General features: G+C 46.1%; 1 protein-coding gene across 2 annotated transcripts in view; it reads right to left on the bottom strand.

Moving 5' to 3' along the window:
- Positions 1 to 25,198, bottom strand: part of LOC309565267 (catalase-like) — a 96,551-nt gene that overhangs the window by 56,509 nt on the left and 14,844 nt on the right. Inside the window, exons 2-3 of one of the 2 annotated variants that reach the window (XM_082270153.1) lie at positions 19,182 to 19,259; positions 13,504 to 13,675 (exon numbers count right to left, since the gene is read on the bottom strand). In XM_082270153.1, the coding sequence (XP_082126279.1) occupies positions 13,504 to 13,675; positions 19,182 to 19,259 (250 nt within the window). The remainder of the gene's footprint in view (positions 1 to 13,503; positions 13,676 to 19,181; positions 19,260 to 25,198) is intronic. The other variant, XM_082270154.1, reaches the window with a different exon arrangement.

The raw sequence follows: 25,198 nt of genomic DNA, 5'->3' as shown, positions 1-25,198 counted from the left end.
GCTCTCTGCTCAGGGAGCCCTGAGAGTGATCGGCGGTGTTTGATCGCTCAGTCTTAGAGCTGGTGGGGGAGAGATGCAGCATCCACTTAGGTAAGTATGATTCTGTAAAAAAAAAAAAAACTCTTTTAAATGAAAATGTAAACATAATTCACTAAAACCGATCATTTAATTTTTACCTCCATGTCGGTTTTCCCGAGGGTGGCTCGGGGTTAACTTTCAGTACCAAAAGCGGTAACTCCGAGCCACACTCGGGATTACCCCACAATGTTACTCAGCTTCCCTGCGATCCCCCGCTGTCCTCACACTCTCTCGCCGATTGCCAGCACTTGCCTTCCGGTTCCCTTCCCTGTGAGCGTTGCGACGCAGGGGGGTGGAACCGGCGGCAATTTCAAAAGTGTAAATACACCAAATGAGATGATAGAAAGCTGTGATCCTAACGGATTACACTGTATCATCCCATTTCACCACAGGATTTCACCTGGTGACTTTTCCAGTGCCCTGCCTGTGCTCTTCCAGTGCTTTGTGCCTGGAAAATTTTGAACGACCATGGCGTCCAAAATGCGTTCTTTTTGCGCAAAAGCGCATTTAGACGAACTGGAAAACAGCGAAACGGAGTTACTTGAAGAACTGAGCGATAGTGATTCGTGGGAAAATTCGTCATCAGGTACGGAAAGTGAGGGCAGCGACGATTCTGATGTCTCTTTCTGGCACATCGCTTATGAAAATAGGGAAGTATATCAAATGATTCTTCAGAATTTCCAACAGAGCGATGTGTCAGAAAGAGACATCAGAATCGTCGCTGTTGTCACTTTCCGTACCTGATGACGAATTTCCCACGAATCGCTATCGCTCAGTTCTTCAAGTAACTCAATTTCGCTGTTGCTGTTTTCCAGTTCGTCTAAAAGTGCTTTTGCGCAAAAAGAACGCTTTTTGGACGCCATGGTCGTTCTCTATTTTCCAGGCACAAAGAACTGGAAAAGCATAGGCAGGGCACTGGAAAAGTCACCAGGTGAAATCCTGTGGTGAAATGGCATGATACAATGTAATCCGTTAGGATCACAGAGCTTTGTATCATCTCATTTGGTGTATTTACATTTTTGAACTTGCCGCCAGTTTCATCCCCCTGCGTCAAAACGCTCGCAGTACTGGCAGGATCGCAAGTGGAAATAAGAAATAAAAAAGCCTGAAAAAGAAGCCACTGCACCCAAGGACTGGTAAGCTGCAATATATATATATATTTGTTTTTAGGTTTAGATGCTCTTTAAGGTGGTTTTTAAGGCCTCATGCACACTGGACGTTTTTACAGCTGCTGTTAGCAGCGTCAGACGTTTTTTTTTGCAGCTGCAGAACGCCCATCCATGTTATTCTATGGCCTCATGCACACATAGAGCTTTTAGGAGCTCCAAGTGGCATAGGCGTTTTACAGCTCCAAAAAAAACCCAGGAACTGTGGGTTCAGGAGCTCCAGCGTCAAGCTGCAAAAAACGTCTGACGCTGCTAAAGGCTCCATAAGGCTCCATAACGTTGCTTAACGTGCGTTAAGCCACGTTATACGTTTTTTTTCTTCCATTCAAAATCAATGGTTCCCTATGGGAGCCTATTGATTTGAATGGAAGTCACACCGCAGGTCGGATCGGGGTGATCCGACTTGCGGTGCGACCTGCACTGTGAGAATCTTGAGGGGGAACTCCACGCCAAAATGGTGAAAAAAACGGTGTGGGGTTCCCCCCCAGGTTCCAAACCAGGCCCTTCGGATCTGGTATGGAATTTGAGGGTAGCCCCGCGCCGAAAAAACGGCGTGGGGTCCCCCCCAAAATCCATACCAGACCCTTATCCGAGCATGCAGTCCGGCATGCCAGGAAAGGGGAGGGGACGAGCGAGCGGCCCCACCCCCCCTGGATCATACCAGGCCACACGCCCTCAACATGGGGGGGTGTGGGTGCTTTGGGGCAGGGGGGGCTCTGCACCCCGCACCTCAAAGCACCTTGCCCCCATGTTGATGAGGACAAGGGCCTCATCCCCACAACCCTGGCCGGTGGTTGTGGGGGTCTGCGGGCAGGGGGCTCATCGGAATCTGGAAGCCCCCTTTAACAAGGGGGCCCCCGATCCCGGACCCCCTCCCTATGTGAATGGGTATGGGGTACACTGTACCCCTACTCATTCACCCCATAAAATGCAGTGTATGGAAATAACGACAGGAGACGTTTTGGAAAATTTATTAAAAATCTTCATCCGGCTCTTGTCCTCTCCGGGGGTCTTCTCCTCTCCGAGGGTCTTCTGCTCTTTTGCTGTCCGCCCTTCTTGTCTTCTCCTCTCCGGGGTCTTCTGCTGTCTTCTGCTCTTTTGCTGTCCGCCCTTCTTGTCTTCTCCTCTCCGGGGGTCTTCTGCTGTCTTCTCCTCTCCGAGGGTCTTCTGCTGTCCGCCCTTCTGCTGTCCAATCTTCTTGTCTTCTCCTCTCCGGTCTTCTGCTCTTTTGCTGTCGGCTGTCGGCTGTCCTTCTTCCTCCGGTCCTCCTCCTCCGACGTCTTCAGCGATTATGCCGGCCTCTGGTCTCTGCAGCTTATTATATAGCCATTAGGGGCGTGGTCGCCAGATGACGTCATCAGGAGACCACGCCCCCTTGTGTCACAGATGACGTCATCTGTGACACAAGGGGGCGTGGTCTCCCGATGACGTCATCTGGCGACCACGCCCCTAATGGCTATATAATAAGCTGCAGAGACCAGAGGCCGGCATAATCGCTGAAGACGTCGGAGGAGGAGGACCGGAGGAAGAAGGACAGCCGACAGTCGACAGCAAAAGAGCAGAAGACCGGAGAGGAGAAGACAAGAAGATTGGACAGCAGAAGGGCGGACAGCAGAAGACCCCCGGAGAGGAGAAGACAGCAGAAGACCCCCCGGAGAGGAGAAGACAAGAAGGGCGGACAGCAAAAGAGCAGAAGACAGCAGAAGACCCCGGAGAGGAGAAGACAAGAAGGGCGGACAGCAAAAGAGCAGAAGACCCTCAGAGAGGAGAAGACCCCCGGAGAGGACAAGAGCCGGATGAAGATTTTTAATAAATTTTCCAAAACGTCTCCTGTCGTTATTTCCATACACTGCATTTTATGGGGTGAATGAGTAGGGGTACAGTGTACCCCATACCCATTCACATAGGGAGGGGGTCCGGGATCGGGGGCCCCCTTGTTAAAGGGGGCTTCCAGATTCCGATGAGCCCCCTGCCCGCAGACCCCCACAACCACCGGCCAGGGTTGTGGGGATGAGGCCCTTGTCCTCATCAACATGGGGGCAAGGTGCTTTGAGGTGCGGGGTGCAGAGCCCCCCCTGCCCCAAAGCACCCACACCCCCCCATGTTGAGGGCGTGTGGCCTGGTATGATCCAGGGGGGGTGGGGCCGCTCGCTCGTCCCCTCCCCTTTCCTGGCATGCCAGACTGCATGCTCGGATAAGGGTCTGGTATGGATTTTGGGGGGGACCCCACGCCGTTTTTTCGGCGCGGGGCTACCCTCAAATTCCATACCAGATCCGAAGGGCCTGGTTTGGAACCTGGGGGGGAACCCCACGCCGTTTTTTTTCACCATTTTGGCGTGGAGTTCCCCCTCAAGATTCTCACAGTGCAGGTCGCACCGCAAGTCGGATCACCCTGATCCGACCTGCGGTGTGACTTCCATTCAAATCAATAGGCTCCCATAGGGAACCATTGATTTTGAATGGAGGCAGAAAAAAACGCTGCTAACAGCTACTGTGGCCAAACGTGCAATAACGCTAGTAGAGAAAGCTACTGAAAGCACGTTTTTACAGCTGCTGTTTCCCGGCGTTATGTAAACAGCTTTGGAGCACGTTTTTATGACGCCCTGTGTGCATGGAGCCTAAGGGTGCAATGCATTTTAAAAAGGCACAATTATCTTGGACCAGTTTGTGTGCTAAAAAAAGGCCACTCATTAATGACATCATAATTTCACATTTTTTACATAATCAAAAAACAGGCAACTGAAAAAAAGTGAAAAAAAATAAAATAAAGCTACAGTACACAAATGATGATCGAACATACAAAAAGGAAAAAAAAAAACACAAATACAAAAAGCTTTTCTGAAGTAAACTTTACCTAAGCAGCAGAATGTGGAGTTTCTGTGTTGACGAAATCTTGCTCGTGGCTCACTATAATCTCCATGTAAGTTACATTTTACCTAAATCACTGTGCTCACCCCAATTTCCCAAAATGATGCTGATTTATTGAAAATTTAAAAAGAAAATGAGCACAATACAAACTTGTTTCCCATTGTGATCCAATAAGACTTCTTGTTTAACCGCTTGCCGGCTGCTCACAGTATATTTACTGTGGCAGTCAGCCCCTCACAGGCAGAGCGATGTAGGTCTACGTCGCTAGCCTGTGAGGCTCTGGGGAGCGAGCGCGCGCCCGCGGAGGCGCGCTCCCGCGTGGTCACGGACCCCCCCACATCGGGTCCCCCGGTCACTCGACGATCGTCGGGGGAGAGGGAGAAAGTCAGGTGGCTAATGTAAACAAGCCGCCTGTCATTCTCCTCGGCGTAAAAACACTGATCACACGGTTCTACTATGTAGGACCGTTGATCAGTGTCCCTACAGCTCAAGCCACAGCCATTCACAGTAAGAATCACGCCCCTAGGGACACACACAGCCCCTCCCTCTCAAATAAAGTTAACCCCTTCACTACCAGTGTATTTTTACAGTAACAGTGCATATGTATAGCACTGATTACTGTAGAAATGTCACTGGTAACCCCAAAAGTGTCAAAAATGTCAGTCAAGGGTCCAATCTGTCCGCCGCAATGTCGCAGTACCGCAAAAAAAATCGCAGATTGCCGCCATTACGCGTTAAAAAAAAAACAACAAAAATGACAAAAATCTTTAACTTTGTTAGTAAACGCGATAACTTTTGCGCAAACCAATAAAAATACGCTTTTTGCGATTTTTTTTACCAAACATATGTAGCATAAAACAAATTGGCCGAAAATTTTAAAAAATTTAGATTTTTACATTTTTTTGGGGGGAATTTCATATAAAAAATGTGAAAAATATTGTTATTTTTGCAAAATTTACGCTCTTTTTTTGTTTATAGCACGTGATCAAAAAATCGCACAGGTGATCAAATACCACCAAAAGAAAGCTCTGTTTGTGGGAAAAAAAGGACGTCAAATTCGTTTAGGTACAGCGTCGCACGACCGCGCAATTGTCCGTTAAAGTCACGCAGTGCCGAATCGCAAAATACCCCCTGGTCATTTAGCAGCCAAATCCTCCGGGGCTTAAGTGGTTAAGTTGTTCTTTTTTTCCACAAAATAAAAGGAAATCCAAATGGGTATTTTGAGAACATCAATTCTGTGCACATTTTATTCAGTTTTAGTGAATTAGTCCCTATTCTATTTAGTCCCAATCCCTTCCCACTACAGCAATATCAGCATTCACTAAGCAATTAACTGCTCTATCTATTACGATTAGGGCTACCTGCTATCTTTCATATTATACACTCTAGGAAGAGGTTAAACAGAATGACAGAGATATTGCATGGTGCCAGTCTGGACTCAACAAGCACAGGGTGGCACAATCATGTATTATTCTGCACCTGAGTACACAGCACAGTAGGCATTGTGTACTCTACAGGTGAATTCAGATATAGCAGATTCTCTCTTATCTTACACGCATGAGTTCATTCGTTTTTGCAGACCTGTTCCCAATGAGAAATCCTCAAACTCTGTCCCTGTTGTGGCTATTCAAGGACTAACCTCTGAATTGCAACCAAACCTTCTACAAACCCAATTCCAAAAAAGTTGGGACACTGTACAAATTGTGAGTAAAAAAGGAATGGACTAATTTACAAATCTCATAATCTTATATTTTATTCACAATATAATATAGATAACATATCAAATGTTGAAAGTGAGACATTTTGAAATGTCATGCCAAATATTGGCTCATTTTGGGTTTCATGAGAGCTACACATTCCAAAAAAGTTAGGACAGGTAGCAATAAGAGGCCGAAAAGTTATATGTACATATAAGGAACAGCTGGAGGACCAATTTGCAACTTATTCTGTCAATTGGCAACATGATTGGGTATAAAAAGAGCCTCTCAGAGTGGCAGTGAGAAGTCAAGATGGGCAGAGGATCACCAATTCCCCCAATGCTGCGGCGAGAAATAGTGGAGCAATATCAGAAAGGAGTTTCTCAGAGAAAAATTGCAAAGAGTTTGAAGTTATCATCATCTACAGTACATAATATCATCCAAAGCTTCAGAGAATCTGGAACAATCTCTGTGCATAAGGGTCAAGGCCGGAAAACCATACTGGATGGCGGTGATCTTCGGGCCCTTAGACGGCACTGCATCACATACAGGAATGCTACTGTAATGGAAATTCCAACATGGGCTCAGGAATACTTCCAAAAAACATTGTCGGTGAACACAGTCCACTGTGCCATTCGCCGTTGCCGGCTAAAACTCTATAGGCCAAAAAAGAAGCCATATCTAAACATTATCCAGAATCGCAGGCGTTTTCTCTGGGCCAAGGCTCATTTATAATGGTCTGTGGCAAAGTGGAAAACTGTTCTGTGGTCAGACGAATCAAAATTTGAAGTTCTTTTTGGAAAACTGGGACGCCATGTCATCCGGACTAAAGAGGACAAGGACAACCCAAGTTGTTATCAGCGCTCAGTTCAGAAGTCTGCATCTCTGATGGTATGGGGTTGCATGAGTGCGTGTGGCATGGGCAGCTTACACATCTGGAAAGGCACCATCAATGCTGAAAGGTATATCCAAGTTCTAGAACAACATATGCTCCCATCCAGACGTCGTCTCTTTCAGGGAAGACCTTGCATTTTCCAACATGACAATGCCAGACCACATACTGCATCAATTACAACATCATGGCTGCGTAGAAGAAGGATCCGGGTACTGAAATGGCCAGCCTGCAGTCCAGACCTTTCACCCATAGAAAAGATTTGGAGCATCATAAAGAGGAAGATGCGACAAAGAAGACTGAAGACAGTTGAGCAACTAGAAGCCTGGATTAGACAAGAATGGGAAAAAATTCCTATTCCTAAACTTCAGCAACTTGCCTCCTCAGTCCCCAGATGTTTGCAGACTGTTATAAAAAGAAGAGGGGAGGCCACACAGTGGTAAACATGGCCTTGTCCCAACTTTTTTGAGATGTGTTGATGCCATGAAATTTAAAATCAACTTATTTTTCCCTTAAAATTATACATTTTCTCAGTTTAAACAATTGATATGTCATCTATGTTGTATTCTGAATAAAATATTGAAATGTGAAACTTCCACATCATTGCATTCTGTTTTTATTCACAATTTGTACAGTGTCCCAACTTTTTTGGAATCGGGTTTGTAGATTAGTGGGCTCTGTATATGCTGGAAATGTCCACATTTTTCAACAACACCGGGAAAGGGAATTATCATTCTAAAGGACCCCACCATGCAATGGTGTGCACTTAAGGTATATGAAGTTGGCATGCAAACTTGTGGGGCCAGTGGCAGCTGGTTCTCCATGGGCCAGGAGGGGCGGCAGGCGGACCACACCATAGCCCCCCCCCCGGACCACACCAGCTCCCCAGTTCGCACACCACCACCCCCCCCCCCCCCCATCGCCGGCTCACTTACATTAAAGCGCTAAAGATGCCCTGGAACACTCCTGCCTGGACCCATTAGAAGCCTCCCATCAGCTTCAGGGGCTTCCCCTGGCAGCGACGGCGGCAACTTCCCTGGCATCTCCTCCCTCCTCCTCCTCATTGGCCAATAGCATGGCCTCTCCTTTTGGCCAATCGGGGAAAGGGTCTCATGACCCGCTTCCTGATTGACCAGGAGGAGGATCCATGTGACAATAGCAAATTTTCATTCGCTATTGTCACACAACTGTGTGGGCTCTTTTTTTTAGCCTGTGAGAGCCTCTGGCTCCAATCACATGGTTAAAAAAAAAATCCCCATTGAACTCCATGCGTCCGGCACCCCGCATGTAGATAAGGAGGCCGGACGCATGGATAGGCGGGCGGCACCCCTGCGCCCCATATACACCAGCCGCCACTGTGTGGGGCACAGACATAACTAGGTGTAGCACCCTCCTAGATATGTGCTAGGATTAAGTAAATTTAGTTCTGGCTCTCTGTATGCAGTGGAGCTGCATTTCATTGTTAGACAAATTTAGTTTTTGCTCACTGTAATCAGTGTGGCTGTGTTAATTGTCCTGGCCTGCTCCCCCTTGATTGTTCCAGAAATGTTATGGAAGTTAGTGGGAAGGAAGAGTCTAATCAGTAGCTGAACATTCATACAGCTCAGACCAATCCTTGGGGAGAGGTGCCCAGATTGTGACTGGGAGTGTGTATAAATACTCTAAGACTGAGAGCAGCTAGGTCTTTTTCCCTGAGGAGGACATCACAGCCTAGAGGGCTGCTAGCCCCCTAGGCAATTCTGCCATCTGTGCCTGCAGGTTGTCGAGGCCTCAGTGTAGCTACCCAGATAGCAAGCAATTGTGCTGCAAGGTTGAAAATTACTTGCTAAGCTATTGCTAGACTTGCCAGGCTTCACAAGTTTGTTACACAATTGCAGCAAGTCCGCATTGCATGATCCTGGATCAACTTTCTTTGCAAACATTCTGCAAGTCTGCTGCAAGTTCTGTTTCAGTTATGTTGTGCAATAGTTATCCCACCACAGGGGGCACTGTGGCTGAATTTTCATGCTGTAGACTTGCAGAGCTCTTGCTCTAGACTCACCACTGCAACTTTGCTTTTCCTAGAGACTTGATACACAAATTGGAAAAGTGTCAACTAGAACTTGTGCTTCAAGTGCTCTGCAAGTGTACAACTTGTTAGTGAAAATGTGCAGCAAGTTAACAGATTTACAATTCAACACTGCCACAAATTTGTGGCAAGTTATCCTTGCTATCTGCGAGGCTGGAGGCCAGTGCTACTAAGAAGTTGCTGAAAGTTGACTGAGGGGCTGTCATCTGATGATCCAGTCTGGTGCCACAGGGTGAAATTGTCTTGAGAATATTGGTAGGGGGCAACCAATTTTTCCAAGGACATATTTGAGTACAGACTGGTGAGAGAGATCCTAGTGACTGCCCAGATAGCAAGGATAACTTGTTGAATTGTAAGTCTGTTAACTTGCTGCACATTTTCACTGGTAAGTTGTACACTTGCAGAGCACTTGAAGTACAAGTTCTAGTTGACACTTTCCCAATTTGTAGCAAATTTGCATGGCAAGTCTCTAGCAAGGGCAAAGTTGCATTAGTGAGTCTACAGCAAGAGCTCTGCAAGTTTTCAGCATGAAAATTCAGCCACGGTGACCCTGTGGTGGGATGACTAATGCACAACATAACTGAAGAAAAATTTGTAGCAGAATTGCAGAATATTTGCAAAGAAAGTTGATCTGGAATCATGCAATGCAGACTTTCTGCAATTGTGCAACAAACTTTGCAAATCTAGCAATAGCTTAGTAAGTCATTTTCAAACTTGCAGCCCAATTGTTTACTATCCGGGTGTGTGCTGAGGCTATCCCTCTTGTGCTAGAGTCAGTATACTGTATGTAAAGGGGACTTTGTGTCCCCCTGTGTCGTGAAGAGCTCAGTCTATTTAATTCTTAGTGAAAGGACTTTGCTCGGACTGTCCAAAGAGGAATATTACATTTCCTCAAATTGCCACTACAAAGCTCAGTCCATTCATTACATGTGCAAGGACTTGGCTCACAGTTCTACAAGAGAGAGTTCAGTGTCCTCAAATTGTTACTAAGAATTACTGGAGAATCCTACCATTACCCACTACCTCAGAACGGAAGTTCTCCTTCCTCCCTCCCTGCAGCCTTCTGGGACACTGACAGGTCCCACAAGACTGCATCCACCACTCACATTGTGCAGTGCAACTCACGCATTCACAGTAGGAACCTGGCTATGAAGCCACAAGCTGTCACAGCCGGGTGCCCATAGTGAAGATGTCAGAGCCGGGGACCAAAGACAGCAGGTGAGACCGCCTGGCAGGGGCAGACTGGCAATGTTCGGCCCAGGGGGCAAGTACAAATCCGAGGCCCATGGAGCAGCGACTCGGGCCCCCTCCCACTTTCCCTCACCCCCCCTCCCACTCTCCCAATCCTCCTCCTGACCCCCATTCCAAGCTGAAGCCCTGCTCCAGATACTCTCTACTTACAGGCTGAATCTGCTTTCCTGACCTGGCCAGCAGGGGGTGGTTGGGGGCAGCTGGGTCAGCTCGGTTGGGGCTGGCCGGGGCAGAATAGTCTCCAGTGGGCATGGAACCGGCTTCTACTCAGACACAGTTTACACCATCCATGCTGGGGGGGGGGTCTGCGCTTTGTCCTTGTCTTCAGCCCACACTCAGTAGATCAGTGGCAGGGACGTTTTACTTCTCTTTACCAGGAATCCTTTAGGCATGTCTGTGGCAGAAGCGGTGCAGACTTTTTATGGAGCATCAGAGCGGCCCAGGGGGCAATTGCCCCCCTGCCCCCTGGCCCAGTCCTCCCCTGCCGCCTGGGGTGAGTTCACCGCTGGATCCTGGGACAGGTGAGTGGCTGTTTTTTAAAAGTCAGCGGCTACACTTTTTGTAGCTGCTGACTTTTATTTTTACCACAGGTGGGTGGAACTCCTCTTTAAACGCATACCCCTAAACTAGGTATTGAGCCTTAAGAGTGACTGAAACTGTGTGTTGTGCTAGGAGGGAATTACTGGGAAAAGGAACCATGCAAACTACTGACCTATGGTGGAAACTTCACATGGATACAAACATAAACTATGTATGTGCGTGGATGTCACTACTCTTTTTCTCATGAATCCCTTGCCTATTTTAACTAACTCGCTAACTACATTTGGGACCATTTTTGACTTACAGGTCAATCATCATGAATTGAAAGATCTAAAGATAAACCTATCCCTTGATATGGCCTTAGCATTGCAGTCTTCCTTTCTCTACCACTAGCAAAGAAAACCAGGGGATCTAATTGACCTAAAATGAAAAAAGATTCAGCGCTGAATTTTTTAAAACAATATATAGACCAGCAGCTGACACTTCAAGGGCAATCCTTACACCTTCTACGTAATGCATAAATCATAGTGCAGCGCAGTCATACCAACCCGGAAGACAACCCGGAAGACAAGCCTAGACACGCCCAACGCGTTTCCGACCAAAGAGCCCCTTGATGAACGACTATTGGTCGGAAACGCGTTGGGCGGGTCTAGGCTTGTCTTCCGGGTTGGTCACGCTGCTGTTAAGCCTACACAGCAGCGTGGCATGCTTGTCGTTTGCAATAGCCATTTACTTTGAGGTGAAGGATTGCTTTGAAATATCTGATGGCTGAGTGCTTGGAGCTGTGTTCCCTGACTTTTTGACAGATTTATGCGAGTTGACCCTGTAGGGTCGAGGTATTAAGGTGAGAGGCAGATAATGCTTGGTGGAGGGAAGCTGTGAGCACAGAAGTCACACTGATTGTTGATATTCACCAGACCACAAGTGGACTTTGTCTTTCTCTCTCACATTTCTTATATTTATGGACTGCCTCCCTTATTATTATTAATCAGTAACATTTTACCACTGACTATGTCAATTGGAGTATTTTGTGTATCTTAAAAGGGTTTTTATGACTGCGCTGCACTATGATTTATGCATCTAATTGACCTACAGTTACGAAACAATGTACTCTCTAAGATAAGGATCCATGCAAACGACTTACTTATGGGGGAAGCTCTACATGGGTACAAACATAAACTATGTATGTGGGTGGATGTCACTACTCTCTTTCTCATGAATCCCTTGCCTATTTTAACTAACTCGCCAAATACATTTGAGACCATTTTTGACTTACAGGTCAATCATCATGAATTGAAAGATCTAAAGATAAACCTATCCCTTGATATGGCCTTAACATTACAGTCTTCCTTTCTCTACCAGTAGCATAGAAAACCAGGGGATCTAATTGACCTACAGTTACGAAACAATGTACTCTCTAGGACTGGGATTCCCAATCTACGGCCCTCCAGTTGTTCATGAACTACAATTCCCATCATGCCTAGTCATGTGTGTCAATGTCAGAGTTTTACAATGCCTAATGGGATGTGTAGTTTTGCAACAGCTGCAGGGTCGTAGTTTGGGAATCACTGCTCTAGGATAAGGATCCATGCAAACGACTTACCTATGGGGGAAGCTCTACATGGGTACTAACATAAACTATGTACAGTATGTGGGTGGATGTCACTACTCTCTTTCTCATGAATCCCTTGCCTATTTTAACTAACTCGCCAAATACATTTGGGACCATTTTTGACTTACAGGTCAATCATCATGAATTGAAAGATCTAAAGATAAACCTATCCCTTGATATGGCCTTAACATTGCAGTCTTCCTTTCTCTACCACTAGCAAAGAAAACCAGGGGATCTAATTGACCTACAGTTACGAAACAATGGACTCTCAAGGATAAGGATCCATGCAAACTACCGTACTTACCTATGGGGGAAGCTCTACCTGGGTACAAACATAAACTATGTATGTGGGTGGATGTCACTACTCTCTTTCTCATTAATCCCTTGCCTATTTTAACTAACTCGCCAACTACATTTGGGACCATTTTTGACTTACAGGTCAATCATTATGAATTGAAAGATCTAAAGATAAACCTATCCCTTGATATGGCCTTAACATTACAGTCTTCCTTTCTCTACCAGTAGCCTAGAAAACCAGGTGATATAATTGACATAGAGTTATGAAATAATGTACTCTCTAGATTATCGCAGTCCTAGTGAGACAAACTAAAGTAAAACTAGAATAATTGAATTATCAGATATTCAGGCTATGAAGAATTACAGCGGCAACAGTTCCCCCCCCTCTCACAAATAGTTTAGGCTGGGATCACACTATTTGCGGAGCGGCTTGCAGCAGAGGGGGTCTGGTGCATCCCTGTCAAGGTTTCAGGGGCAAATCAGGTCCGAATTTTTGCCTGAATTCGGACCTGAAAGGAAGCCAAAGATGCACAGGACCCTACTGCAGTGCGCTCCGCTGCCGCCCCGGAGATGTGTGAACCGGCTCCATTGAGAACCCGCCACACTCTCCTGTCAAGCGAATTGGATGTGAGGAAACCCACATGCAATCGCATAGGTATGGACCCAGCCTTACCCTTTCAGACTGCTAACTCTATATGTCCTGGTTTAATACACTAGGTCTACTACAAGCTTCTTTTTGCAATTTATATGGGGAGTGACCAGACTACACATCTCCAAGAAGCTACTCATCCAGCCTAAGAACAAAAGGTAGAGGGTAGTGTCCCCCATATGACTAACTACTATCACAGCATCCAAACTGTCCCTCTTCTCTTCTTCTTGGGGTTGGGTATGAGCTATGCTCATAGCTATCATATACAAATGAACTGTGGTAGAACTCAAGCATGTTTTTATATACAGCTTCATGCCCATCCTCTTCAATCCAGACAACCGGGGATAGAAGGGTTGATCTTAGTGTTCATGGTACAATATCTCACCTGCTCCTTTAGCGTGTACCACTCGCTCAGGGATCCTCTCCCGGCCAAAATGCGCCATCTCATCTATGAACACCACATCCTGCATCAACAGTGGCCCCCGAGGGCCGGCCGTAAGGACGTTAAGCTTGTCACCGACCGGAACTCCAGCCCCGGTAGTGAGGACAGTATTTGCCTACAGAGACATTGATAATAAAGTGACATTAGGTTAGCTTTTCAAAATCTCCAGTTTGTTCAACTCCAAAATTAGTTGCTGTACATATGTTCAAAGATATTGTATTACTACCTGCCTTGCATGTTCTCCCTGTGCCTGCGTGGGTTTCCTCCAGACACTCTGGTTTCCTCCCACAATCCAAAGACGTGCTGATAGGTCAGTTGGCTCCTTTCTAAATTGGTCCTAGTATATGTATGTATGAATGTGAGCTAGGAACCTTATGGCACTTTTCCACTACAAGTACCGGCTCGGCTCTACTCGGCCCTGCTTGGCCCGGTTTGGTTTTCCACTGCCTGGTACCGCATGGTACGGTGTTGGAACAGTTCGGTACGGTTTGTTATGGTTTGCTTTTCCACTAAAGTAGTACTAAAGTAAGTGGGTGGGATAACAATGATTCTCTGACCAATCAGTGGCTAGTAATGACAAATGGCAATTTTCCACTGCAAGTACCGGCTCGGCTCTACTCGGCCCTGCTTGGCCCGGTTTGCTTTTCCACTGCTGGTACCGCATGGTACGGTGTTGGAACGGTTCGGTACGGTATGGTTTGCTTTTCCACTAAAGTAGTACTAAAGTTAAGTGGGTGGGATAACAACGGGTGGGTGGGATTCTCTGACCAATCAGTGGCTAGTAGTGACTGCATGCAAAGGATTGTGGGATATGGTACCGGGTATGGTACCTCTTGGAACCACAATCGAGGAGGTACTGTTTTTGAGAGCCGTACCGTTCGGTTCCATGCAGTGGAAAAGCGCCGCCGTACTGTACCATACCGAACCGTTCCTACACCGTACCATGCGGTACCAGCAGTGGAAAAGCACAAAAGGGAGCCGAACCGTTCAGTTCCATGCAGTGGAAAAACGCTAAAATAGTCAAGGCTGCATGCAAAGGATTGTGGCATATGGTACCGGTACGGCCCTGTTGGAACCACAACTGAGGTGGTACTGTTTAAGTGAGCCGTACCATTCGGTTCCATGTAGTGGAAAAGCGCCGCCGTGCCGTAACCGTACCAAACCGTACCTACACTGTACCATGCGGTACCAGCAGTGAAAAAGCATAAAAGCGAGCCGTACCGTTCGGTTCCATGTAGTAGAAAAGCGCCGCCGTACCGTAACCGTACCGAACCGTACCTACACCGTACCATGCGGTACCTGCAGTGGAAAAGCACAAAAGCGAGCCGAACCCTTCAGTTCCATGCAGTGGAAAAACGCCAAAATAGTCAAGGCTGCATGCAAAGGATTGTGGCATATGGTACCGGTACGGCCCTGTTGGAACCACAACTGAGGTGGTACTGTTTAAGCGAGCCGTATCGTTCGGTTGCATGTAGTGGAAAAGCGCCGCCGTACCGTAACCGTACCGAACCGTACCGTAACCGTACCATGCGGTACCAGCAGTGGAAAAGCACAAAAGCGAGCCGAACCGTTCGGTTCCATGCAGTGGAAAAGCGCCATTAGATTGTAAGCTCTTTGAGGGCAAGGACTAATGTGAATGTACAATATATACATATATAAAGTGTTGTGTAAATTATTAGCGCTATAAAAATGCCTATATTGAGATCTGCCCAAATTATGAATATGGAAAAGAGGTCTGGCAAAGTTCACAGCCTCAATAATTTGTTTTTAACTCACTGCAATCCTTTGAAAGAGGAAGGAAGAAGGAAGTTATGTAAACTGTGGCATTCTCAGCATCTCTGTTACAAGGCTTTCCCCTGTTTGTGCTGCTATTTACATACTAACCACAAGTATAGCATCAGTGGTGAGCAAATACTGTCAGTCCTGTTAACTCCTTACAGGCGGGGCAAGCAATGGTCCTTCACTTGGTTAATAGCAAGGATAGGCAGAAGATCTGCACTTTGAAATGGGGTAGAGTTGGAGGACAAACATGGGTCCTCCTCTGATTTTACTTATCTGTATCTTACTAAGCCTGCCAAATATCTAGAGTTTGGTCTGACACAGTGAAAACCATAAGGTTCTTCTTAAGGTGGTCACCCATTAACAAAAATGGTCAGTAGACCTACCCTCTGGAAAGGGATAGAGGTAGGGAGACCCACTGTACCCTCTGCAACAAGTAAATGATCTGGTAGGGGAAGTCGAAGGAGCCAAAACAGACAATGCAGTGCTACAACCTCACTTAAATCTCCAGCTGGTAGCATACTGATGCTCGAACACAGGTTTCTGAAGCCTCCATAATACTTGGTTACACAACCAAAGCCGGCACCATGGTACAGTTTAACAGATAATAGGCTTTATGGTTAAACATTGAGGTAACAGCCAGCAAACATCAACGTGTTTAAGCCAATTATGGTCTTAGTCATGTACCGTAGTACTAGAGCTGCACGATTAATCGTAACAGAATCGAGATCGCGATTCACTCCCCCTGACAATCTTAACATGACACTTGCTCGATTCTTTACATAGCTATGAGGGAGCAGCTGTCAAAAAAAAAAGAGCCTCCCGCAAAAGCCTATCAGCATTAGTCTCCCACTGAACTGCAAACACAAATGATTACATTGTATCTTTTCTTTTCCTCTGCCGGAGGAAGGAAGTTTAACCTCTTAAAGACTAAACCTTTTTCCTACACTTGTTGCTTGCAAGTTAAATCAGTTTATTTTTCCTAGAAAAGTAGTTAGAACCCCCAAACATTTATATATATTTTTTTTTTAGCAGAGACCCTGCCGAATAAAATGGTGATTGTTGTAAATTTTTATGTCACACTGTATTTGTGCAGCAGTCTTTCAAACGCAATTAATACACTTTAATGAATAAAAAAATAAAAAAAATAAAACAAAACCGTAAAGTTATCCCAATTTTTTTTATAATGTAAAAGATGTTACACAGAGAATCGTGAGAGAATCGTGATCTTTATTCCAAGCAAAAAAATTGTGATTCTCATTTTGGCCAGAATCGTGCAGCTCTACGTAGTACTGGCTTTTATTGTGGAACCAAGGTTAAAGGAACCCTTTACCAGCTCACAGAGCAGATGGTTAGCAAATTGACTACCTGCACTAATGCTAAACAGCTGCCTGGCAAATTAGAAGCAGTGCTGTCAGTCTGCCATATGGACTCCTGCAGGTCGCCTTGAGTTGTTTGTCAAGTCCATCAGATAGGCACTCTAACTAAAGCCCCGTACACACAATCAGATTATCGAAAGATCTGTCGTCCGTTTTTTGTGGCATGCTAGTCTGATGTGGAAAGTAATGAGATTATTTTCATACGAATTTTCCCGTACGACAGAATTCAGAAGTGATGTCATGTGTTGGATTGCTTTGTATGTGTTCTTTCCTCTCTGAGCATGCCTAGTCTTGCTCTTAAGATTTTTTTCCATCGAAATCTGTACTAATGAGACGAAAATCGGACGTTGTATTACGGACGACAAAAATGATATAGCCTGCACATCAGGATTTTGTCAGCCGAAAAGTCGGAGTTGGCTGTCGAAAAACACCATACTAACAATCCGAAAGTCTTCAGATCGGTCGTCGGACGAAGTTTCCCTTCAGAATTTCTTATCACGTGTACGGGCTTTAAGCCTAGTACACACACAACGAATTTCCGCCGACCGGTCGTCCATCTTTTGTCCAGAGTGGTGTTTTGTTGGTTGGAATGTGCCTAGACTGCACACAAATTTTCCCGCAGGACAAAATTCTACTTCAGAAGTGATGTCATGTGTTGGTTTGTTTTCTTTGTGTTTTTTCTTCACTGAGCATGCCCAGACTTGCTCATCAGAATTTTCCCTGTCGAAATCTGTACTGACTGCACGAAAATCGGCCGTTGTGTTGACGGCAAACAAAAATTATATAGCCTGCACACCAGATTTTTTTCGGCCGAAAAGTCGGAGTTGGTTGTCGGAAGCATCATACTAACAAGCCGAAAATCGGCAGATCGGACGTTGGCCGAAAATTCCCTGCCAATTTTCGACGAGTGTGTACGGGGCTTAACTAAATAAGCTTCCTTAGCAGGCTGACAACGCTGCTGCTAATTGCCAGGCAGTGGTATAGTGTTGTAACCGGCAGGATCTCCCGGTAAGAAACTTTGACACAGATTCACAAAAACAATTTCCTAAGAGCCAATTCACACTACCGATACCAGAAAGTCGTCCCATGAAGGAGCGACCTTTTAGCGCCACTTTAGCGTGACTTTGAAGAGACTTTGAAGAGACTTAAATGATAGGCGACTTTGTAGGTGGGGAATGCCTGGCTAATCTTTTTCTTCTTCCTGGAAAGTCTGATCACAGTCGCTTGAAAATAGATAAGGATCCGACTTAGGAGCGACTCCCATTGAAGTCTATGTGCACAAGTCGGATAGAGGTCGCCTTGAAGTAGTACAGGAACCTTTTCTGAAGTCGGAGCGACTTCAGTAGTGCATATTAAGACGGCTCTCATTCATTTACATTGCATTTGTAATGACAAGCGACTTGGGGCGACTTGAGGTCACGCAAGTTGCGTCCCAAGTCGGAGTAGTGTGAACCGGGTCTTAGAAAACTGTGAAACATAATAGCAAACATACTTAAAAATAGATTTAGGATTGACATACACTTTAATTATTCCATATTATACTGTAGTACTGGCCTCACCTGTCATACTCTTATGCTGGCCATACACTATATGAAAAATCAGCCGAAATTCGGTCATTTAGACAGTTTGTTCATTTTTCGGTCAGTTAATGGGCACAAATCAGTAATCGGTTGTGACATTTTTGACCCGAAAAAATTAAGGACAAGTTTGGAAATGTTCTGCCGAAGGAACGATAAATTGCAAGCTTAATGTGTTTCTCATCCAAATTGTTTGCATTAGATATATGAGAAAAAAGGAACAAAAAACGGATTAATTTATGTCCATTGAACAATTTATCAGCCGTTACATGATGGCACGATCGTTTGCTCTCACTGCCAAGTGTTCACTTTTCAAAATCAAGTTTGAATGATTTTTCGTAAAGTGTATGACCAGTATAGATCTGTGTTAAAAAGGAATATAAGCACATTTAAATTCGTATAGGTGCATAGAACAAGATGAAGGAAGCTTATATAAGTAGAGCCCAGCCCACATCCGATCACACCAGGAATTCATATTCAGAACAAGCAACTAGCAGGAGTTTTTTGGAAATCAGTTTCTGGTTTGTAATTTTTTGGAAGCATTCATGAAAAGTAAAGTTGCAGCGAAGAAAGAAAGGAATTGATAAGTATTTCACCAAAGAAATACTTGAAATAATGCAATAAATGAGGGTGGCAATTTTACCCCATTCTTTGTGCATACTTTCTAGAAAAAGCAGTGAGACACTTACAGGAGCAGGGGGGTGAGAACTCCAAGGGGGATGAGAACTCATGATCACAGGATTGAGACATTTGAAAGCTTTAGAAAATCATAGTCGGCTGTAGATTGAAATGGAAATGTAATTTTTATTCACAGTAGATTAGAAAATGGCTTGTGTGTCCACATAAAAAGCCCATGCTTGGTGGTTTCAGATTAGTGGCTCCTAACCTGGTTCAGTATCTGCTCATCCGTGGCACCCGTTTGGCTAATGATCAGCTTCTGAAATCTCCTGGTAGTCACAGGCTCCTAGAAAAATGCACAAAGCTTATCACTGCTGAGAGACGTGTGTGTCTGTGTGCATGCGTGCGTGTGTGCGTGCGTGCGTGCATGCGTGTACATGGATGTGTTCTAATGTGGACCAAAAGTGTGAACACATAAGTAAGTGCTTGAATTCAAAGTAGCTGATGGGAACTTTATTTGGAACTTCAGGAAAGAGACTTCTGGGTCTCCCATTTAAAACAAATCTATAAGGAGTGAAAAAATGTTTAATGCTTTAACAAAAGTCCATATACCAAACCCCTTACATATCAATGCCAAACTGCAGCCAAAACTTTTTGTTTTTTGGGTTTGGACCCTTGGGAATGGTTGGAGCCTCTGTCAGGTCCTGGCTGCTCTGCATAAAGAAATGTCCCACTGAATCTCTAGGCTAAGACCCCATTCAGACTAGCGCGACTTGTCAGGCGACTTGTCAGCGCTCGGTCGCTCGCCATTGATTAGCACAGGACCCGTTCTAATAGGAGCGACACAAGTCGCTCCGACTTAGAAAAAGGGTCCTGTACTACTTTGGGGCGACCTGGGAGCGACTTGCATAGACTTCCATTATGTGAAGTACCTTCACAGCTCGCCCCTCGAAGTCGGATCGCGCCAGTCTGAATGGGCTGTAACTGTGACCTGTATTCCTTCCAGAGTTTCAAAGCTTCTCACTGTCACAACTCTTGAGCACTGGGTCCTTGTACTCACTTAGCCATAGATCATCGATTACCGCCTGTTGATATCCACCAGGCTCTTCCTATTGAAGTGAAGGGGATGTAGACTCACACCACCTCTGGTCACCTTGGGCTTTCTCCTACAACTTTCTCCCGGCTCTCCCCTGTGAGCTTCTCCTGACCCAACTGGATCCTTTGACTTGGATTTACAAATAGCCCCCCCCCCCCCCCCAGCTAAGCCTAGCTTTGACCTCAGTGTCTTCTTGCTGGTTTCCTCCCAGACTTCTGCCCCTGGGGACAGTGCTACTCAACAGGGGTCTCCTCCTGCAAAACTGGACCCAGGAACACTGCCCCTGCTTCCCAGGCCTCAGACTATTTATGGGCTCCATCATCACCTTCTCAGAACACCTTCCCAGGGATTGGCTGGAGTCCCCAAGATATTCAGGCTGCAGATTCTGTCCTTCCTCCAACTATGTTCTAGAAGTGTCCAGAAGACAAGGGGAAGTAACAGAGCAGCAGCCTGTGAACCCTAAGCAGCCCTAAGTAATCAATCCCCTGCTTTATTTGTTACAGAGGAGCCAAAATAAATTTTCCCAGCAGCCTACTCAAACTAGAAGGTCACCACAATATATATATATATGGAAAGATCTTCCCAGCACCTACACCACTTACGCTGTTAAAATGGGCCTACAGTGTTACTGTGGTCAACCTGAAATGCAGAGAACGGCCAGCAGCATCCTAAAGTAATTATAAAGCTTTGGGGTTTTTTTTTTTTTTAAATAACACACATGTTATACTTACCTTCTCTTTGCAGTAATTTAGCCTGGATCCGTCTCTTCTCTGGTCTCCTGCCGGTGCTCCTGGCTCCTCCCTCCTGCCGGGTGCCCCCACAGAAAGCAGCTTGTCAGTTCTATTTTTAAACGTCCTACATGCTGCATTTTTGGTGCATGCAATAAAAATCGCACCAAAACCGCACCTTCCTATTGAAATAAATGAAAGATGCACCCACGGTTGCATTTTTCGGGCTTTTTTGGAGTCACACGTCCTTTTATTATAATTTATTAAACATGCCAAAACTGTGTGAAAGCAGCCTTAGTCTTGGTAGATAGGGGAGTTAAGCAGCACTACGGATTTGGAAACTGTCCAGTTTTTTAATGCATTGGTAGTCAGTGGGAAGAATGCTCCTTACATTATTGGTCAGGGAGAAGAATGCTCCTTACATTGGTGGTCAGTGAGAAGAATTTCCCCTACATTGGTGGTCAGTGGGATGAATGCTCCTTACATTATTGGTCAGTGTGAAGAATGGTCTTTACATTGGTGGTCAGTGAGAAGAATGTTCCTTACATTGGTGGTCAGTGGGAAGAATGCTCCTTACATTGGAGGTCAGTGGGAAGAATGTTCCTTACATTGGAGGTCAGTGGGAAGAATGCTCCTTACATTGGAGAGAGTCCAGAGAAGGGAAACTAAACTAATTAGGGGATTGGAGGACCTTAATTATGAAGAGCATCTGCAATCGCTTGATTTATTCTCCCTGGAGAAGAGACGCCTGAGGGGGGACATGATAGCAATTTATAAATATCTCAATGGGGATCTCAGCTTAGAAAAAAAAGCTGTTCATTTGAAGGGATTACAAGAGGGCATACAAAGCTATTAGAGGAGAAGCGTTTTTAACCTCAGGCAACGTGGTACTGTTAGGGCTACAAGATTGTGGAATTCTCTACCACAAGAGGTGGTTTCTGCGGGAAGTATGGTGGCTTCCAAAAGACTCTTAGACGTACATCTCAAGGATCAGAACATTCAGGGCTATGTGAGATGATTACAGCCACACACACCTACACAGGTTTAACTGGATGGACTATTGTCTTTATTCAACCTCACCTACTATGTAACTATGTAACATTGGTGGTCAGTGGGAAGAATATTCCTTACATTGGTGGTCAGTGGGAAGAATGCTCCTTACATTGATGGTCAGTGGGAAGAATGCCCCAAACATTGGTCAGTGGAAAGAATGTTCTTTACCTTGGTGGGTCAGTGAGAGGAATCTTCCTTAACTACTTGCCTTCTGTGCACTTAAACCCCCTTCCCATCCAGACCAATTTTTAGCTTTCAGCGCTCTCACACTTTGAATGACAATTGCGCGGTCATGCTACACTGTACCCATATGAAATTTTTATCATTTTTTTCACACAAATAGAGCTTTCTTTTGGTGGTATTTAATTATCTCTGGGTTTTTTATTTTTTACAAAAAAAAAGAAAAAAGACAGTAAATTTTGAAAATAAATACATTTTTCTCCTTCACTGATGTGCGCTGATGAGGCGGCACTGATGGGCACTGATAGCCTGCACTGATGGGCACTGATGAGGTGGCACTTATGGGCACTGATGAGGTGGCACTTATGGGCACTGATGAGGTGGCACTGATGAGGAGGTACTAATATGCCGCACTGATGAGCACTGATAGGCGGCACTGATGAGCACTGATAGGCGGCACTGCTGGGCACTGAGAGGTGGCACTGCTGGGCACTGAGAGGTGGCACTGACGGGCGGCACTGATGGGCACTGACGGGCGGCACTGATGGGCACTGACGGGCGGCACTGATGGGCACTGGCGGGCAGCACTGATGGGCACTGGCGGGTGGCACTGATGGACACTGACGGGTGGCACTGATGGACACTGACGGGCAGCACCATCAGTGCCCACACTCAGTGCCCATAGTGCTGCCAGTCAGTGCTCATCAGTGCCTAGATGAGCAGGCACTGATGGGCACTGACTGGCAGCACTATGGGCACTGATTGTGTGCACTGATGGGGGCACTGATGGCGGGCACTGTGGGCATTGAAGGTGTGTTTGGTGTACCTCTAGTAATCAGGGCACTGGTGGTAGGTGCCCTGATTACTTTTTTCTGTGTCCCCGGCGCTGGGCAGCTCTCCCTCCTTCCTCACACGCAGGCTCTGTGTGAGGAAGGAGCGCTGGCGATGAGAGATGATCTCATATGTTTACATATGAGATCATCTCTCATTGGACGGTCCGATCACGTGGTGAATGGCCGCTGTGATTGGCCATTCACCACGATCTGTGATCGGCTGTGTCCAAGGGACACGGCCGACACAGATTTTCCCCGATGCGCGCTCGCGGGAGCGCGCGGGGAGACTGTTTCTGGGAGGCCGTTTAAAGACGGCCTCCCGAAAATGTGAGTCCGCGCTGCAGCCGTATATAGGCTGTAGCGCGGATGGGAGAAGGTTAAATTGGTGGTCAGTAGGAATAATGTTCCTTACATTGGTGGTCAGTGCAGTGGTGTATTTTGGTTTTGTGCTGCCCTAGGCAAGACTAAAATTGGGCGCCCCCCCATGTACATTTTCCCCACACTTTTTTAACGGATGTGACTCCATCCAACACTGAGGGACTACAAGTCCCAGCATGAACCCATGAGATCTCATGGGGGGGGGGTGAGAGGGGGCGAGAGAGAGAGAGGGTGGGTGAGGGAGGGAGAGAGAGGGGGGATGAGAGAGAGAGGGGGTGGGTGAGGGAGGGAGAGAGAGGGGGGTGGATGAGGAAGGGAGGGAGAGAGAGAGAGGGGGGATGAAAGAGAGGGGGGATGAAAGAGAGAGGGGGGAATCTAAGAGAGAGACAGAGGGGGGATGAGAGAGAGAGGAGGGATGAGAGAGAGAAAGAGAGAGGGGGGATGAGTGAGAGAGAGAGAGGGGGATGAGTGAGAGAGAGAGAGAGGGGGATGAGTGAGAGGGGGGGGTGAGAGTGTGAGAGGGGGGGAGAGAGAGAGAGAGAGAAAGGAGGATAGAGAAAGAGAGAGGGGGTGAGAGAGAGAGTGAGGGAGGTGAGACAGAGAGAAAAGAGAGAGAGAAGAGGGGTGAGAGAGGGGGTGAGTGAGAGAGAGAGGGGGGTGAGAGAGGCGGTTCTAGCAAGCAGTGCCATAGAGTCTCAGGTGGAGGGGGGGTGGCTTTTTTGCTGCCCCCTGCAAAGTGCTGCCCTAGGCCTGGGCCTTGTTGGCCTAGGCCAAAATACAGCACTGGGTCAGTGGGAAAGATGCTCCTTATATTGGGGTCAGCGGGAAGAAGACTACTTTTATTGGTAGTTAGGAGGAAGAATGCCCTCTTTTACAGGGGTGATCACAATGTCACACAAACGGATAGCTACAAATATCATATTATGCAGCTGACTCTGCAACGTGGCATTGGCCTTGGAATTATGCAGGCACCATCAGATAGAAGGTCAGTCAGCCCACAGCTCAAGGAAACCCTAGCAATGTCAGACGGAATCCTAACATTCCTCCTGACATTACTGAGAATGGATGAGAAGAGCTGCTCCAAACAACCTATAATTTTCTTTCCTTTATAGTGGCATCTACATTAATAAATACTAGTAAGCCTATCAGCTGAGAAATGAGGATCTTATGTTGACACAATAGAGAACCATTACACAGATTTTGTTTCATCAAGAATCTTGCCCAACTGCCGGAAAGGAAATTGGTAAGTGGTGAAACCATCTCCTAGATGTCCACGTCAGATCCCTTCACATTGCTCCACAGGACTTGCATTACTCAAATGGGCAGCTTGTTCCTCCAAACTGTTCCTGATACCAAACACTTTACAGAACGCTTTGATTTAGCTGAAGGTAACAGCAGCATCCATAAAACAAGAAGATGCAAACTCAATGCATATAATATCCCTTGTGGATCACTATCTGATATACCTGTCTTCTGCCACCTGTGTTACAAAAGAACCCTTGCTCTCTGTTTGGAATCAGAAGTCTCTCTGCAGATGTATGACACTGCTGCAGAGTCCAAGCTAGATTTATCCAATCAGAAAAGCTCATGACTAAAGCCTCGTACACACACTAATTTCCGCCGACCGGTTGTCCGTCTTTTGTCCAGAGTGGTGTCTGTTGGTTGGAATGTGCCTAGACTGCACACAAATTTTACCGTACGACAGAATTCTACTTCACAAGTGATGTCATGTGTTGGATTGCTTTCTTTGTGTTCTTTCATCTCTGAGCATGCCTAGTCTTGCTCATAAGATTTTTCCCCATCGAAATCTGTACTAATGAGACGAAAATCGGATGTGTTTTGACAGAGGACCAAAAATTTTATAGTCTGCACACCAGGATTTTTTCGGCCGAAAAATGTCGGAGTCGGTTGTCGGAAGCACCATACTAACAATCCGAAAATCGGCAGATCGGTGTCGGACGAAATTTCCCGCCGAATTTCTTCTCGTGTGTACGGGGCTTAAGGCATACCAGAGATA

Source organism: Pelophylax lessonae, assembly GCF_965119305.1.
Source record: "Pelophylax lessonae genome assembly, chromosome: 10".
NCBI classification, from domain to species: domain Eukaryota; kingdom Metazoa; phylum Chordata; class Amphibia; order Anura; family Ranidae; genus Pelophylax; species Pelophylax lessonae.
Note: the sequence above shows the minus strand (reverse complement) of the source record. Positions and strands in the feature narration are given on the sequence as shown.